General features: G+C 50.4%; 1 protein-coding gene across 1 annotated transcript in view; it reads left to right on the top strand.

Moving 5' to 3' along the window:
• The window catches only part of LOC145355156 (uncharacterized), a 34,858-nt gene that overhangs the window by 4,703 nt on the left and 15,241 nt on the right, over positions 1-14,914 (top strand). The window contains exon 3 of the mRNA XM_080207073.1: positions 12,849-13,602. Coding sequence (XP_080063199.1) covers positions 12,849-13,602 — 754 coding nt within the window. The remainder of the gene's footprint in view (positions 1-12,848; positions 13,603-14,914) is intronic.

The raw sequence follows: 14,914 nt of genomic DNA, 5'->3' as shown, positions 1-14,914 counted from the left end.
ACGTTCCCTCGAGAGTTATAGGAAAGAGTAACAAGCACAGAGAACCATGAATGACCAGAGATATTCAGGATACAGTGAGAAGGAAAAGAGAGCAGCTACAAGTTTATTTATTTATTTGTCACGACTAGCCTTACATTAGCACTGCAATGAAGTAACTATGAAAATCCCATAGCCACCACACCCTGGTGCTACACTGAGGGATCGTGGCCAATGCCCCGAACCAGCACATCTTTCAGACTGTGGGAGGAAACCGGAGCACCTGGGCGAAACCCTCCCAGACATGGGGAGAATGTGCAAACCCCTCACAGAGAGTGACCCAAGGCAAGGATGGAACCTGGGTCCCTGTGAGGCAGCAGTGCTAACCACTGTGCTGCTGTGTCACCGTGCTGGGGGACAAACCATCAGAGGCATTAGTAGAATACAGAAAATACAGGGTGGAGCTGAAGAAAGACGTTAGGAGAGCAAAGAGGGACTACGAGAAAGCTCTGGCTGGTGAAAGTAGGGAAAATCCCCAGAATATCCTATTAGTGTATCAACGGGAAGAGGATAACCAGGGAAAGAGGCCCATTTGGGACATTGGCTGAGTGTTGGCCAACTATGTCACATCCATCTTCACCCAAGAGAATGAGGATCGAGATATTAAACTTGGAGAGAGACTGCAAGGTTCATGAGCAAATTGACGTAATGAGTAAGAAGGTATTGGAGGTGCTGGCAGCCTTAATAACGGATCAGTCTCCAGGTCCGGATGATTTGTGGCCCAGGCTGGTGAGGGAGGAAATTGCAGGGGCTCTGACCCAAATTTCCACTTCCTCCCTCACCATGGGGGAGAGAACTGGACAGTTCGTGTGGTTCTGTTATTTAAGAAGGGCTGTAGAGATAAGACCAATGAGTTTAACACGAATGGAGGGGGTGCAGAGGTGATTCACCAGGATACTTCCTGTGATGGAATATTTACGTTACAAAGAGAGGTTGGATAGGTTTGGGTTGTTTTTGTTGAAAGCAGAGTCAGACTGCGGGGTGACCTGATCGAGGTGTACAAGAGACATGGACAGAGTGGATAAGGAGCAGCCTTAGTTGAAGGGTCAGTCACGAACAGACGTAGGTTCAAGGTGCGGGGCAGGAGGTTTAGGGGAATGTGAGGAAAAGCTTTTTTTACCCAGAGGGTTTCAGTGGTCTGGAAGGCGCTGCCTGGGAGGGTGGTGGAGGTGGGATGCCTCACATCCTTTAAAAAATACCTGGATGAGCACTTGGCACGTCATAATATTCAGGGCGATGGGCCAAGTGCTGGCAGATGGGATTCGGTCGGTAAGTCAGGTAGTTTTTGTGTGACTTGATGGGTCAAACTTCTGCAATGAGAGATTCTGTGATTCCGCGTCCTTTAATCAATGGGTAAAAACTCAGAGACAAACTGTGATAATCGTGGGGTGGCCCGGTGGTTAGTAGCACTGCTGCCTCACAGCGCCAGGGACCCAGGTTCAATTCCGACCTTGGGTCACTGTGTGGGGTTTGCACATTGTCCCCGTGTCTGCGTGGGTTTCCTCCGGGTGCTCCGGTTTCCTTCCACAGTCCAGGTATGTTCCGGTTAGGTGGAGGGGTCATGCGAATTTTCCCTTTAGTGTCAGGGAGCGGGGTATCCTGGGGTTCCGGGATAAATCAGGCCAAGTCACTGATACAGAGACCACATTCAACTGGGTTTTAAAATAGTTCAAATACTCTGATCTTCTGAATGTTTGAATTTAAACTTCTGATACTAAGATGAATAAGTGGTACATCTTCCAAACTCCGAGTCACGTTAAATTATTCATCAGCTTAATAGTAAGCGCATTACAGAACTCGGGTTTGAAGATAAACCTTTCAGAACTGAGGTCCGGAGAAATTCCTTCACCCAGAGAGTGATGAAGGTGTGGAATTCATTCCCACAGAATGGAAATAAGGCCAAAATGTTGTCTGATTTGTAGAAGAAATTAGTTACAGCTCTTGGGGCTAAAAGGATCTACGGATATTGGTTGGGGCAGGGGGGGAGGGGGGTGGGGTCAGGATATTGAATTTGATGATCAATGTCACGGGCGGAGCAGGCTCCGAGTGGACTCCTCCTGCTCCTGTTTTCTGTGTTTCCGGCTCTCAGGATTCAACATTGAGTTCAACAACTTCAGACTTTAACCTTTCTCCGTCTTAAACCTTATTTGAAAAAAAACCCATACGTGAATTGCCTCAATGCTGATCCCCCCCCCCCCACCGCCACACTGGGATCCCCCTCCCACACTGGGGCCCCCCTCCCACACTGGGGTCCCCCTCCCACACTGGGGCCCCCCTCCCACACTGGGGCCCCCCTCCCACACTGGGGCCCCCCTCCCACACTGGGATCCCCCTCCCACACCGGGGCCCCCCTCCCACACCGGGGTCCCCCTCCCACACTGGGTCCCCTCCCACACCGGGGCTCCCCTCCCACACCGGGGCCCCCCTCCCACACTGGGTCCCCTCCCACACTGGGTCCCCTCCCACACCGGGCCCCCCCTCCCACACCGGGCCCCCCCTCCCACACCGGGGCCCCCCTCCCACACCGGGCCCCCCTCCCACACCGGGCCCCCCTCCCACACTGGGCCCCCGCCCCCCACACTGGGCCCCCCCCCCACACACTGGGCCCCCCCCCACACTGGGCCCCCGCCCCCCACACTGGGCCCCCGCCCCCCACACTGGGCCCCCGCCCCCCACACTGGGCCCCCCCTTCCACACCGGGCCCCCCCTTCCACACCGGGCCCCCCCTTCCACACCGGGCCCCCCCTTCCACACCGGGCCCCCCCTCCCACACCGGGGCCCCCCTCCCACACCGGGGCCCCCCTCCCACACTGGGTCCCCTCCCACACCGGGCCCCTCCTCCCACACTGGGGTCCCCCCCCCCCACACTGGGCCCCCCCCCCCCACACTGGGGCCCCCCCCCCCACACTGGGGCCCCCCTCCCACACTGGCCCCCCTCCCACACTGGGGTCCCCCCCACACTGGGGCCCCCCTCCCACACTGGGGCCCCCCTCCCACACTGGGGCCCCCCTCCCACACTGGGGCCCCTCTCCCACACTGGGGCCCCCCTCCCACACTGGCCCCCCCCCCCCACACTGGGGGCCCCCCTCCCACACTGGGGCCCCCCTCCCACACTGGGGCCCCCCTCCCACACAGGGGCCCCCTTCCCACACTGGCCCCCCCCCCCCCACACTGGGGCCCCCCTCCCACACTGGGGCCCCCCTCCCACACTGGGGCCCCCCTCCCACACTGGGGTCCCCCTCCCACACTAGGGTCCCCTTCCCACACTGGCCCCCCCCCCACACTGGGCCCCCCCCCCACACTGGGCCCCCCCCCCACACTGGGGTCCCCCTCCCACACTGGGGCCCCCCCCCACACTGGGGCCCCCCTCCCACACTGGGGCCCCCCTCCCACACTGGGGCCCCCCTCCCACACTGGGGCCCCCCTCCCACACTGGGGCCCCCCCTCCCACACTGGGCCCCCCCCCACACTGGGGCCCCCCTCCCACACTGGGGCCCCCCTCCCACACTGGGGCCCCCCTCCCACACTGGGGCCCCCCTCCCACACTGGGGCCCCCCTCCCACACTGGGGTCCCCCTCCCACACTGGGGCCCCCCACCCGCCCCGGGTGATCTGTCTTTTGTTCTCAAAGTTACTACATTTCATTTGTCTCTCCCAGTTGAATATCTGACACATTCTCCCTCTCTCTGATGAGGAGCCAAAGTCACTCGAAACATTGACTCTGTTTATCTCTCCCGGCAGACGCTGGCAGACCTGCTGAGTATTTCAGCTTTCTCTGTTCTTGTTTCAGATTCCAGCATCTGCAGTATTTTAATTACAATTAGCAATTATACTGTGAAAAAAGCTGCTTCTGGGTTGAATATTACATTTAAAGTCACACCAATTACACTCTGTATGTTTAAAAGTCTTAAAACTTAACCCTTCACACCTTTCATAAATATTATCTCACTTCATATCCCCATCCAGATATGAATTCATATTTCTGAATCCACCATCAATGCTATTAAATGGGAAGCTTCCCATTCCCATAAAGGCTTTAAGAATTTTTTTAAAATCATGTTCTGTGCAGTTTGTTTGTAAGCAAGCCTGTTTTTTTTTCATTTTGACACTGGCTGCCGGATTAGATGTCCTTTGATTGCTGCTTAAATGGTTTAAATGGGGTTTTGTTTATTTTTACTCTGGGCCTAATGCACTTTCTGGGAGTTTACAGCCTTCTGAAGTGTTGTGGGAGGATTGATTGACAAGTCAATGTCAGGTGGTTCCTTTACAGAGGAATCCAAGGATTCGCTTTTAGTTTTAGAAGCTGTGTGTGATCCAGACTGAAAGGCAGTATTTCTGTGCCTCTCTCCCTGTTAGTAGAAAATCTACTATGTTGGAAGCAGCTTTTTTTTTCACCTTCCTGGAGTGAAAATTCTGATGTTGGTGGATTGCTAACTCGAGGCCAGCATGACATCATCCTGGTGTTGGGAGTTCCAGAACGGAGAAGCCAGAGTTTGAATTCTCTATCCTAAGAACTCATTCACAGAGGGATTGCTGAGCTGCACAACAACAGGAGCATTCTTATTTTCTGTACTAAATTTGGGACAGGTGTATATTTATAAGGAGGTTTGTTGTATTGGAACAGTGCATTAAGTTGTTGTACAATATCATGTTTTTGTTTGTAAATGGTAAAAGCTGTTGCTAATTTTCTTTCCATGTGTTAAGTGTATTCTTCATTAAACTTTCTTTGATAAAAGCTTCCTGGTGCATCATTTAAATCATACCTGAAGTGAAATATCTCGGGCTTAACCTAGTCACATTGAAAGTGCAAAACTTATGGTTTAAGCTGACATCATAAAAGACCTTAGAATTTTTGACCTGGATTGTAACACAGACAATGATTACAGTCCCGATTACTGCTCTCCCTACCCGTGTTTCTGAGTTATATTGGAACATAATCTGTACCCTCATATGTATCGAATGCTCAGTACTCACATTAGTCAGAGTTTCTCTGTGAATTCCATCTTGTAAAACGTATCATTTGATGTTAATAAAATGCAGTCACAAACTCATTGTGGTAAATGTAACTTTATTTTGATCTAATTGCATTCACTTTCACCTCTGAGACTCCTGTTCAATGTAACAAATAGCTTCCAGTTCCGAGTCCGAGCTGCTAGAACCATCTTCTGTTTCCTTATCGACTGTGCATGTCTGCCGATGTCAGCGTTCCTCCTGGTGAGATGCTCACTGATACACATCAGATTCCTGGCCTCTTTTCACACAGCGCCCGGGATCGAGGTTCCATTCCGGCCTCGGGTCACTGTCTGTGTGGAGTTTGCACTTCTCCCTGTGTCTGCGTGAGTTTCCTCCGGGTGCTCCGGTTTCTTCCCACAGTCCAAGGATATGATCAGATGCATTGGCTGTGCTAAATTGATCCAAATTGATTCTGGGGATGAAAGGGTTAATGTATGAGAGATTAAACAGTTTGGGCTTATTCTTGCTGGAGTTTAGAAAGATGTGAGAAGGTCTGATTGAGATGTATAAAATTTTAAAAGGGATTGCTAAAGTATTTTGGCACCACTTCATGCTCTCATCTAGACCTGGAAAAAATTATCAGTTTGCTTCCAATTTCCACTATCAACTTCACATGATCCATCTCTGACACTTTTCCATTCCTTGACTTCTCTGTCTCCATTTCTGGTGATAAACTGTCCATTAATATTCATTATAAGCCCACTGACTCCCACAATTACCTTGACCATGGCTCTTCACACCCCACATCCTGTAAGGATTCCATCCCACTCTCCCAGTTCCTTTGCCTCTGCCACATCTGATGTCACTTTCCAAAGTAGTGCTGCCAATATGGCTGCCCTCTTTCTCAATCGTGGTTTTTCCACCCACTGTGGTTGACAGGACTCTCAACCATGTCCAACCCATCCCTTAGACCACTGCTCTCAACCTCTCCCTCCCAGAACCAGGATAGGGTCCCCCTTGTCCTCATTTTTCACCCCATCAGTCTCCGCATTCAAAGGATCATCCTCCACCATTTTCGCCAACTCCAACATGATGCTGCTACTCAACACACCTTCCCCTCGTGCCCCCCTTCCCCATCCCCCATCAGCATTCCACAGGGATCGTTCTCTCCAGGACACCCTGGTCCATTCCTCCATCACACCCAACACTCACCCCACTACCCACAGCACCTTCCTGTACAATCGTAGAAGGTTCCACACCAGCCCCTGTGTCTCCTCTCTGCTCACTATCCCAGGTCCTAAACACCCCTTTCAGGTGAAGCATCACTTCACAAGCACCTCCCTCAACCTGATCTATTGCATTCAATGCCCAATGTGGTGCGGTCTACATCAGAAAGACCAAACGCAGACTGGGTGACCGCTTTGCAAAAAAGACTTTGTCCACAAGCAGACCCAGACCTTCCTGCCATTTGCCACTTCACCACACCACCTTCCCCTCCTGTCCACATGTTTGTCCTTGGCCTTTTGCAATGTTCTAGTGAAACCCCCACACAAACTGGAGTAACATAGAACATTACAGCGCAGTACAGGCCCTTCGGCCCTCGATGTTGCGCCGACCAGTGGAACCAATCTAATGACCCTCTAACCTAAACTATTCCAATATTATCCGTATGCCTATCCACTGACCATTTGAATGCCCTTAATGTTGAGCAGAGCCTCATCTTTGGGCATTTTACAGACTAAACATTGTGTTCAGGGAGATCTCATTGAGACGTATAAGATGATGAATGGGATGGATAGGATAGGGGTGGAGAGACTCTTCCCGCTCAGAAAGGATAGTAGGACTAGGGGGCACAGCCTCAAGATAAAGGGGGGTCGGTTTAGAACGGAGTTGAGGAGGAACTTCTTCACTCAAAGGGTGGTGAATCTCTGGAATTCTCTGCCCGTTGAAGTGGTGGAGGCTGCCTCGCTAAATATTTTTAAGACGTGGGTTGATGGGTTTTTGATAAGAGAGGGGATTAAGGGTTATGGGGAGAGGGCAGGAATGTGGAACTGAGCCACGACAGATCAGCCATGATCTTATTGAATGGCGGGGCAGGCTCGAAGGGCTAGATGGCCTACTCCTGCTCCTATTTCTTATGTTCTTATGAACTCTTTCCTCCATCTCCCCCACTCCCCACCATTTCCATTTATTTTATTCCATTTCATTTCATCCTATTCATCCATTTTATCATCCTTTTTCACTTCTATTTTTCCACTTCTCCATTCCAGCTCTCCTTCTACAAGATGCATACAAGATGATCAGAGGATTGGATAGTGAGAGCCTTTTACCTTGGATGGTGATGGCCAACATGAGGGGACATTGCTTTAAATTGAGGGGTGGTAATTATAGGACGGATGTCAGAGGTAGGTTCTTTACTCAGAGGGTAGTAAGGTCGTGGAATGCCCTGCCTGCAGCAGTTGTGGACTCACCAACTTTAAGGGTGTTCAAATGGTCAGTGGATAGGCATATGGATAACATTGGAATAGTTTAGGTTAGAGGGTCATTAGATTGGTTCCACTGGTCGGCGCAACATCGAGGGCCGAAGGGCCTGTACTGCGCTGTAATATTCTATGTTCTTTCCACACCCTCCCCCTCCCCACCCGGCACATTCCTCAGACAATCCTTTAGCAATCTGTACCTCTGTTTTATTATTCATTCACTCTGATCACTTAATGGACACTTCTGGCACCTTCTAAGCCTCCTGTATACTAAAATTTACGTTTCCATTGTCCAAACACTCCCATCCCCCTGCACCCCAATTCTCGTTGCTTTGTTCTGATGAAGGCTCATCCAGACCCAACACTGGCTCTATTCTCTCTCTCTCCACAGACCAGCTGAGATCTTCCAGCATTTTCTCTTTTTGTTTCAGATTCCAGCATCTGCAGTATTTCACTTTTATCTTGATAAAGTAAATGCAGCGCAAATGTTTCCTCTTATGGAGGTGTCTAGATCAAGAGGTCACAGGGACAGGCTGAGAGGTGGTAGATTTAAAACTGAGGAGAAACTGCTTCTCACAGAGAGTGGTAATTTAGTGGAACTCGCTGCCCAATAGTCTGAATCATTAAATGATTTCAAAAAGGAGATAGATATATTTCAAATAAAAAAGGGAAAGGGGGATACAGGGAACATTTGAGACGAGAGAGAGATCAACCATGATTTGATTGAATGGCAGTGAGCCTCCGAGGGGTGAATGTGCTAACTTCTGTTCCTAGTTCCTTTGTGTCCAAAAGATGTGTAGGTTAGGTGGATTAGCCATGGTAAATGTGCAGGGCTATGGGGATAGGGAGAATGGGTGGCCTGGGTAAGATGCTCTTACAGAGAGTCAGTAAGACTCAATGGGCTGAATGGCCCCCTTCTGCACTGTAGGGATCCTATGATAAGTGAACCTTTTCCTTCGGATTCACCATTCTCATTATGACGGCTTCCTTTTCCTATTTTTTTTTCTCTTCCGCAGGGGAATATGGCCTGCAGAAATATCATTCCTCTCTTTACTGATCCCTCTATCAGTGAAATACTCTGTTCTCTGGGTGAGGGGGTTCAATTCACCCACCATCAGGGTCGCCTTGTTCAGGAGATGCTGCTCTTGCCGTGTCTGATGTCTGCTTTCCAATCCGTTGAGGATGAGATCGTCCATCCTTGTCCATTGCTGCGACTTTTCCACTCAACCACAAGACATAGAACATTCCAGCGCAGTACAGGCCCTTCGGCCCTCGATGTTGTGCCGACCAATGGAACCAATCTAATGACCCTCTAACCTAAACTATTCCAATGTTATCCATATGCCGATCCACTGACCATTTGAACGCCCTTAAAGTTGGCGAGTCCACAACTGCTGCAGGCAGGGCATTCCACACCCTTACTACCCTCTGAGTAAGGAAAAGAAGGAGTAGAAGAGGTAGGAGCAGGAGTGGGCCATCCAGTCTCCTCTGCCATTCAGTGAGACTTGAGATCACAAATAAGGGAAAGAAAAGTGTTGTTTCAAAGGAGGAACTTCTTTATGTAAATGACAAAGGTTAACAATTACAGTAACTTATCAGAACAATGATTGCAGTGAAAACAGCAGCACTTAGCAAAACAGGTCCTAATTATAGGTCACACTCTCACAAACTGAAAAACTTGCTCAAAGCCCACACATCTCAGAACCTCAACAGAAGCCAGTAAAACAATTACACCAGGCTTAAAAAACACTCTGTGGTCAAAATGACACTTGGTAACAGAGATCATGACTGATAATGTAAAAAGTCTGACAACACCAGGTTTAAGTCCAATCTCTGTTCTAGAGGGGTGACTCTGAGATTATTCTCACTGGTCCAGGACTCTTTCACAAGGGGAAACGGCCCCTCAGCAACTACCCCTGTCAACCCCCCGATCATGTGTCTCAATAAGCTCACGTCTCATTCTTCTAAACTGCATGAGTTACAGACCCAATCGACTCAACCTCTCCTCATAAGATAACCCCTTTATACCCAGGATCAACCCTTGGGCTGTCCCCAATGCCAGTGTATATGTACCACCAGGGCAGCACAGTGGCACAGTTGTTAGCACTGCTGCCCCACAATGCCAAGGACCCGGGTTCGATTCCCAGCTTGGGTCACTAACTGCGGAGTCTGCGTGTTCTCTCAGTATCCTCTGGGTGCTCTGGTTTCTTCCCACAGTCCGAAAGATTAGGCGCATTGGCCATGTTAAATTCTCCCTCAGTGTACCCGAACAGGTGTGGCGACTTTCACAGTAACTTCATTGCAGTGTCCACAGTCTGAATATAAAAGGTTCGCTATGACTGGCCTGGTGTGTGCACAGGGCTGGATGACTGAGTGAATCCCTTTCCACATTCAGAGCAGGTGAATGACCTCTCCTTGACGTGTCTCCGCTGGTGTCTATACAAGTTGGATAAATGAGTGGATCCCTTCGCACGCACAGCAGGAAGGCCTCTCCTGGTGTCTGCCAAGGCTGGAGACATCCATGAAACCCTTACCACACACAGCAGGCAAATAGTCTGTCCCCAGAGTGAACCCGTTGGGGCATCCGTAGACTGGTTGAGACAGTAAATCCCTTCCTGCACACGGAGCAGGGGAATGGCCTCCCCCTGATGTTGCAACAGGGTTGATGACTGAGTGAACTCTTTCCCACACACAAAGCTGGCCTCTCCCCAGTGTGAATCACTGGCGTCTCGCAAATCTGGACGCATTCCCAAAACACTTCCCACACTCAGTACAGATGAACAACAGCCTCTCCCCACTGTGAGCTCTCTGGTGAGCCTGAAGACAGGAAGACCCTTCCCATACTCAGCACAGATGATTGGCCTTGTCCCAGCATGAACTTGCTGGTGGGTCAACACACTGGTCACCTGATAAATCCCTGCCCACACACAGAACAGAGGAACGGCCTCCCTGCAGTGTGAACTGCCAGGTATCGCAGCAGAGTTGGACGCTGAATGAATCCCTTCCCACAAATGGAGCAGGTGAACTGCTGCTCCCCAGCATGGACATGCTCATGCGCCAGCAGTTTCGAAGACAGAGTGGAGTCCATTGCCATACTCAGAGCAGGTGAACGGTCTCTCCCCGGTGTGAATGCGGCGATGGATTTCCAGCACAGATGGGCTTTGAATCTCTTCCCACAGTCTCCACATTTCCAGGGTTTCTCCATGGTGACTCTCCAGGTTAAACAATCAGTTAAATCTCACCCAGAACCCGGGTACAGTCTCTCCCCGCTGTGAATGCTGCCATGTATTTCCAGGCTGTGTAACTGGTTAAAGCTCTTTCCACACTCACTGCACTACAACACTCTCACTGGGAAAGTCTAACCTCACTGTTTGGTAAGTTGATGGAGAAGATCCTGACAGACAGAATTTATGAACATTTAGAGAAGTTTAGTATGCTCAAAAGTAGAAGGCATGGCTTTGTCAAGGACAGATCGTGCCTTATGAGCCTGGTTGAGTTCTTTGAAAATGTGACTGAACACATTGATGAAGGGAGAGTGGTAGATGTGGTTTATATGGACTTCAGCAAGGCGTACGATAAGACTTCTAGAGAAAGTGAGAGGGCATGGGATCCAAGGGGCTTTGGCCTTGTGGATCCAGAACTGGCTTGCCTGCAGAAGGCAGAGAATGGTTGTGGATTGGTCTTTTTCTGCATGGAGGTCGGTCACCAGTGGAGTGCCCCAGGGATCTGTTCTAGGACCCTTGCTGTTTGTGATTTTCATAAATGACCTGGATGAGGAAGTGGAGGGATGGGTGAGTAAGTTCGCCGACGACACGAAGGTTGGTGGTGTTGTGGATAGTCTGGAGGGATGTCAGAAGTTGCAGCGGGACATAGATAGGATGCAAGACTGGGCGGAGAAGTAGTAGATGGACTTCAACATGGATAAATGTGTAGTGGTCCATTTTGGCAGGTCCAATGGGTTGGAGTACAATATAAAGGGTAGGAGTCTTAGCAGTGTAGAGAATCAGAAGGATCTTGGGGTCCGGGTCCGTAGGACTCTTAAATCGGCCCTGCAGGTAGAGGATGTGGTTAAGAAGGCGTATGGTGTACTGGCCTTCATTAATCGAGGGATTGAGTTTAGGAGTCGGGAGGTAATGCTGCAACTTTATAGGAGCCTTGTCAGACCCCACTTGGAGTACTGTGTGCAGTTCTGGTCACCTCACTACAGGAAGGATGTAGAAGCTATTGAGAGGGTGCAGAGGAGATTTACAAGGATGTTGCCTGGATTGGGTGGCATGCCTTATGAAGATAGGTTGAGGGAGCTGGGACTCTTCTCCCTGGAGAGACGAAGGTTGAGAGGTGACCTGATAGAGATTTATAAAATGTTGAGAGGAATAGATAGGGTGGATTCTCAGAGGCTATTTCCCAGGGCTGAAATGGTCACTACAAGAGGACACAGGTTTAAGGTGCTGGGGAGCAGGTACAGAGGAGATGTTAGGGGTAAGTTTTTCACTCAGAGGATGGTGAGTGAATGGAATCGGCTGCCGTCGGTGGTGGTGGAGGCAAACTCGCTGGGGTCTTTTAAAAGACTCCTGGATGAGTACATGGGATTTAGTGGGATTGAGGGTTATAGATAGGCCTGGTAAGTAGGGATATCATCAGTGCAACTTGTGGGCCGAAGGGCCTGTTTGTGCTGTAGTTTTTCTACGTTTAAGAGAGAGACCTGGGCCAACCTTCCCAGAGTCTGCTCCCTCCCTGGATTCAGTTCCTTTCCCTTCAGTTGCTGCAAGTCCCCAGTTTCCCCCCAGAATGAGAATAGAAATGGAAAGGGGGAGACACTGATTCCCTCCCAGATGTTGCTCAGAGGAGGAAGGTTTAACCTGAAGCTCATTGACCACTTCCGCGTTGTGACCTCACAAGCCTGAATCAGCCAATCGGAATCGCTCCGCGGTGACGTCTCCGGGTTCCAGTGCGCAGGCCCGGCGCGCGGACACGGGAGCCCCGCCCCCCACCCGTTTTTCCCCTCCTGGAGACAAGGTTTCCAGGGCAACCGGCTGGCGGCTCCGCCCAGAGCGAGTAGCCGCTCTTCCCCGGCCCGGGACTGCGCATGTCCAAGGGAGAGGGGAAGCTGCGCATGTGCAAGGGAGAGGGGAAGCTGCGCATGTGCGTTGATGCTGCGGTGTTAACCAATGGGAAAGGTTGGAGGACCGGAAGGACTCTGGTCCTCCAGCCAATCAGACCCTGGCTTTATGCGGAAACACCCCCCCTGAGTGTTCCAGTGCAGTGAGTGTGGAAAGAGCTTGAGCCAGTTACACAGCCTGGAAATACATGGCAGCATTCACAGCGGGGAGAGACTGTACCCGGGTTCTGGGTGAGATTTAACTGATTGTTTAACCTGGAGAGTCACCATGGAGAAACCCTGGAAATGTGGAGACTGTGGGAAGGGATATATAGCTCCATCTCGGCTGGAAACTCATCGACACAGTCACACCGGGGAGAGACCATTCAGCTGCTCGCAGTGTGCGAAGGGATTCACTCGGTTATCCAGCCTGCAGCAGCACCAGCGGATTCACACTGGGGAGAGGCCGTTCACTTGCTGTCAGTGTGGTGAGGGATTCACTCGATTATCCAGCCTGCGGAGACACCAGCGAGTTCACACCGGGGAGAAACCGTTCACCTGCTCTCAGTGTGGGGAAAGATTCCGTCATTCATCCAGCCTGCAGCAACACCAGCGAGTTCACACCGGGGAGAAACCATTCACCTGCCCTCAGTGTAGGAAGGGATTTAGTCATTCATCCAACCTGCGAGCACACCAGCGAGTTCACACTGGGGAGAGGCCATTCATTTGCTCGCAGTGTGGGGAGGGATTCACTCAGTTATCTCACTTGCGGACACACCAGCGAGTTCATACTGGGGAGAAACCATTCATCTGCTCTGAGTGTGGGAAGAGATTCAGTCGGTTATCCAACCTGCAAACACACCAACGAGTTCACACTGGGGAGAGACCGTTCACCTGCTCTCAGTGTGGGAAGGGATTTAGAGTTTCATCCCACCTGCTGACACACCAGCGAGTTCACACTGGGGAGAAGCCGTTCACCTGCTCTCAATGTGGGAAGGGATTCAGAGTTTCATCCCAGCTGCTGAGACATCAACAAGTTCATGATTGAAGACAGGGGTTGGATTCTGTGGTTATTGTTTCTGCTCTCAGTTACATCCAGGACTGCATTTTGTTCATTCTCACAGTTGGTCAATGCGGAGGGTCGGAGGGTTTCTTTCTGCTGGACTGGACAGTCTCATGACTTTGCCTCCAGTGGGCTGATGCTGTTTGAGTTTTGTTGCGAAAACCTGGTTTCAAATTTCACAAGGATCACAGAGTGACAGGGTGTGAGGAAGGTCAGAGATATTTAGTCAGCATTTAGAATAGAATCGTAGAAACCATACAGTGCAGAAAGAGGCCATTTGGCCCATCAAGTCTGCACCGACCCAATCCCACCCAGTCCCTATCACATATCCCTACATATTTTACCCACTAATCCCACTAACCTACGCATCTCAGGACACTAAGCAGCAGTTTTAGCATGGCCAATCAATCTAACCCATACATCTTTGGACTGTGGGAAGAAACCGGAGCACCCGGAGGAAACCCCTGCAGACACGAGGAGAATGTGCAAACTCCATGCAGACAGTGACCCAAGCTGGGAATTGAACCCAGGTCCCTGGATCTGTGAAGGAACAGTGCCAACAACTGTGCTACCATGCTGCCCTTGTTCGTGTTTGAAACCCCTCAAATGTCCATCCAATTTCCTTTGTAATTGTTTATTGTCTCCACTTCCTCCCCCCTCATAGGCAGCGAGTTCCAGTTCATTACCATTCGCTGCATCAAAATATTCTTCCTCACACCCCCCCGCATCTCTGACCCAAAACCTTAAATCTGTGTCTCCCTCGTCCTTGTCCCATCAGCTAATGGGAACAGCTTTTCTTTGTCCACCTTATCTAAACCTGTCAGAATCTTGTCCACCTCGATCAAATCTCCCCTCAACCTCCTTTGCTCCAAACCCAGCCTGACACCGATAATAAAGAACAAACTAACAGAATATGTTAATACCTGAAATCAAATGGGAATGTTTAATTTCTGTTTTAAAAATATTGTGAATATATTGTCCTGGACAATAAAGGAATTGAAATAAGAGAAATTGAAATAATTAGAGGCATACAAGATGATCAGAGAGTTAGATAGGGTGGATAGTGAGAGCCCTTTTCCTCGGATGGTGATGGCTAACACGAGGGGACATAGCATAAGAACATAAGAAATAGGAGCAGGAGTAGGCCATCTAGCCCTTCGAGCCTGCCCCGCCATTCAATAAGATCATGGCTGATCTGAAGTGGCTCAGTTCCACTTTCCCGCTTTCTCCCCACAACCCTTAATTCCCCTGTCTATCAGAAACCTATCTACCCGTGACTTAAATA

This window comes from Carcharhinus amblyrhynchos, chromosome 18, assembly GCF_965287045.1.
Source record: "Carcharhinus amblyrhynchos chromosome 18, sCarAmb.v2.hapA, whole genome shotgun sequence".
Taxonomy (NCBI): Eukaryota; Metazoa; Chordata; class Chondrichthyes; order Carcharhiniformes; family Carcharhinidae; genus Carcharhinus; species Carcharhinus amblyrhynchos.
The sequence above is the reverse complement of the archived record's forward strand: the minus strand, read 5'-3'. Positions and strand labels throughout refer to the sequence as shown.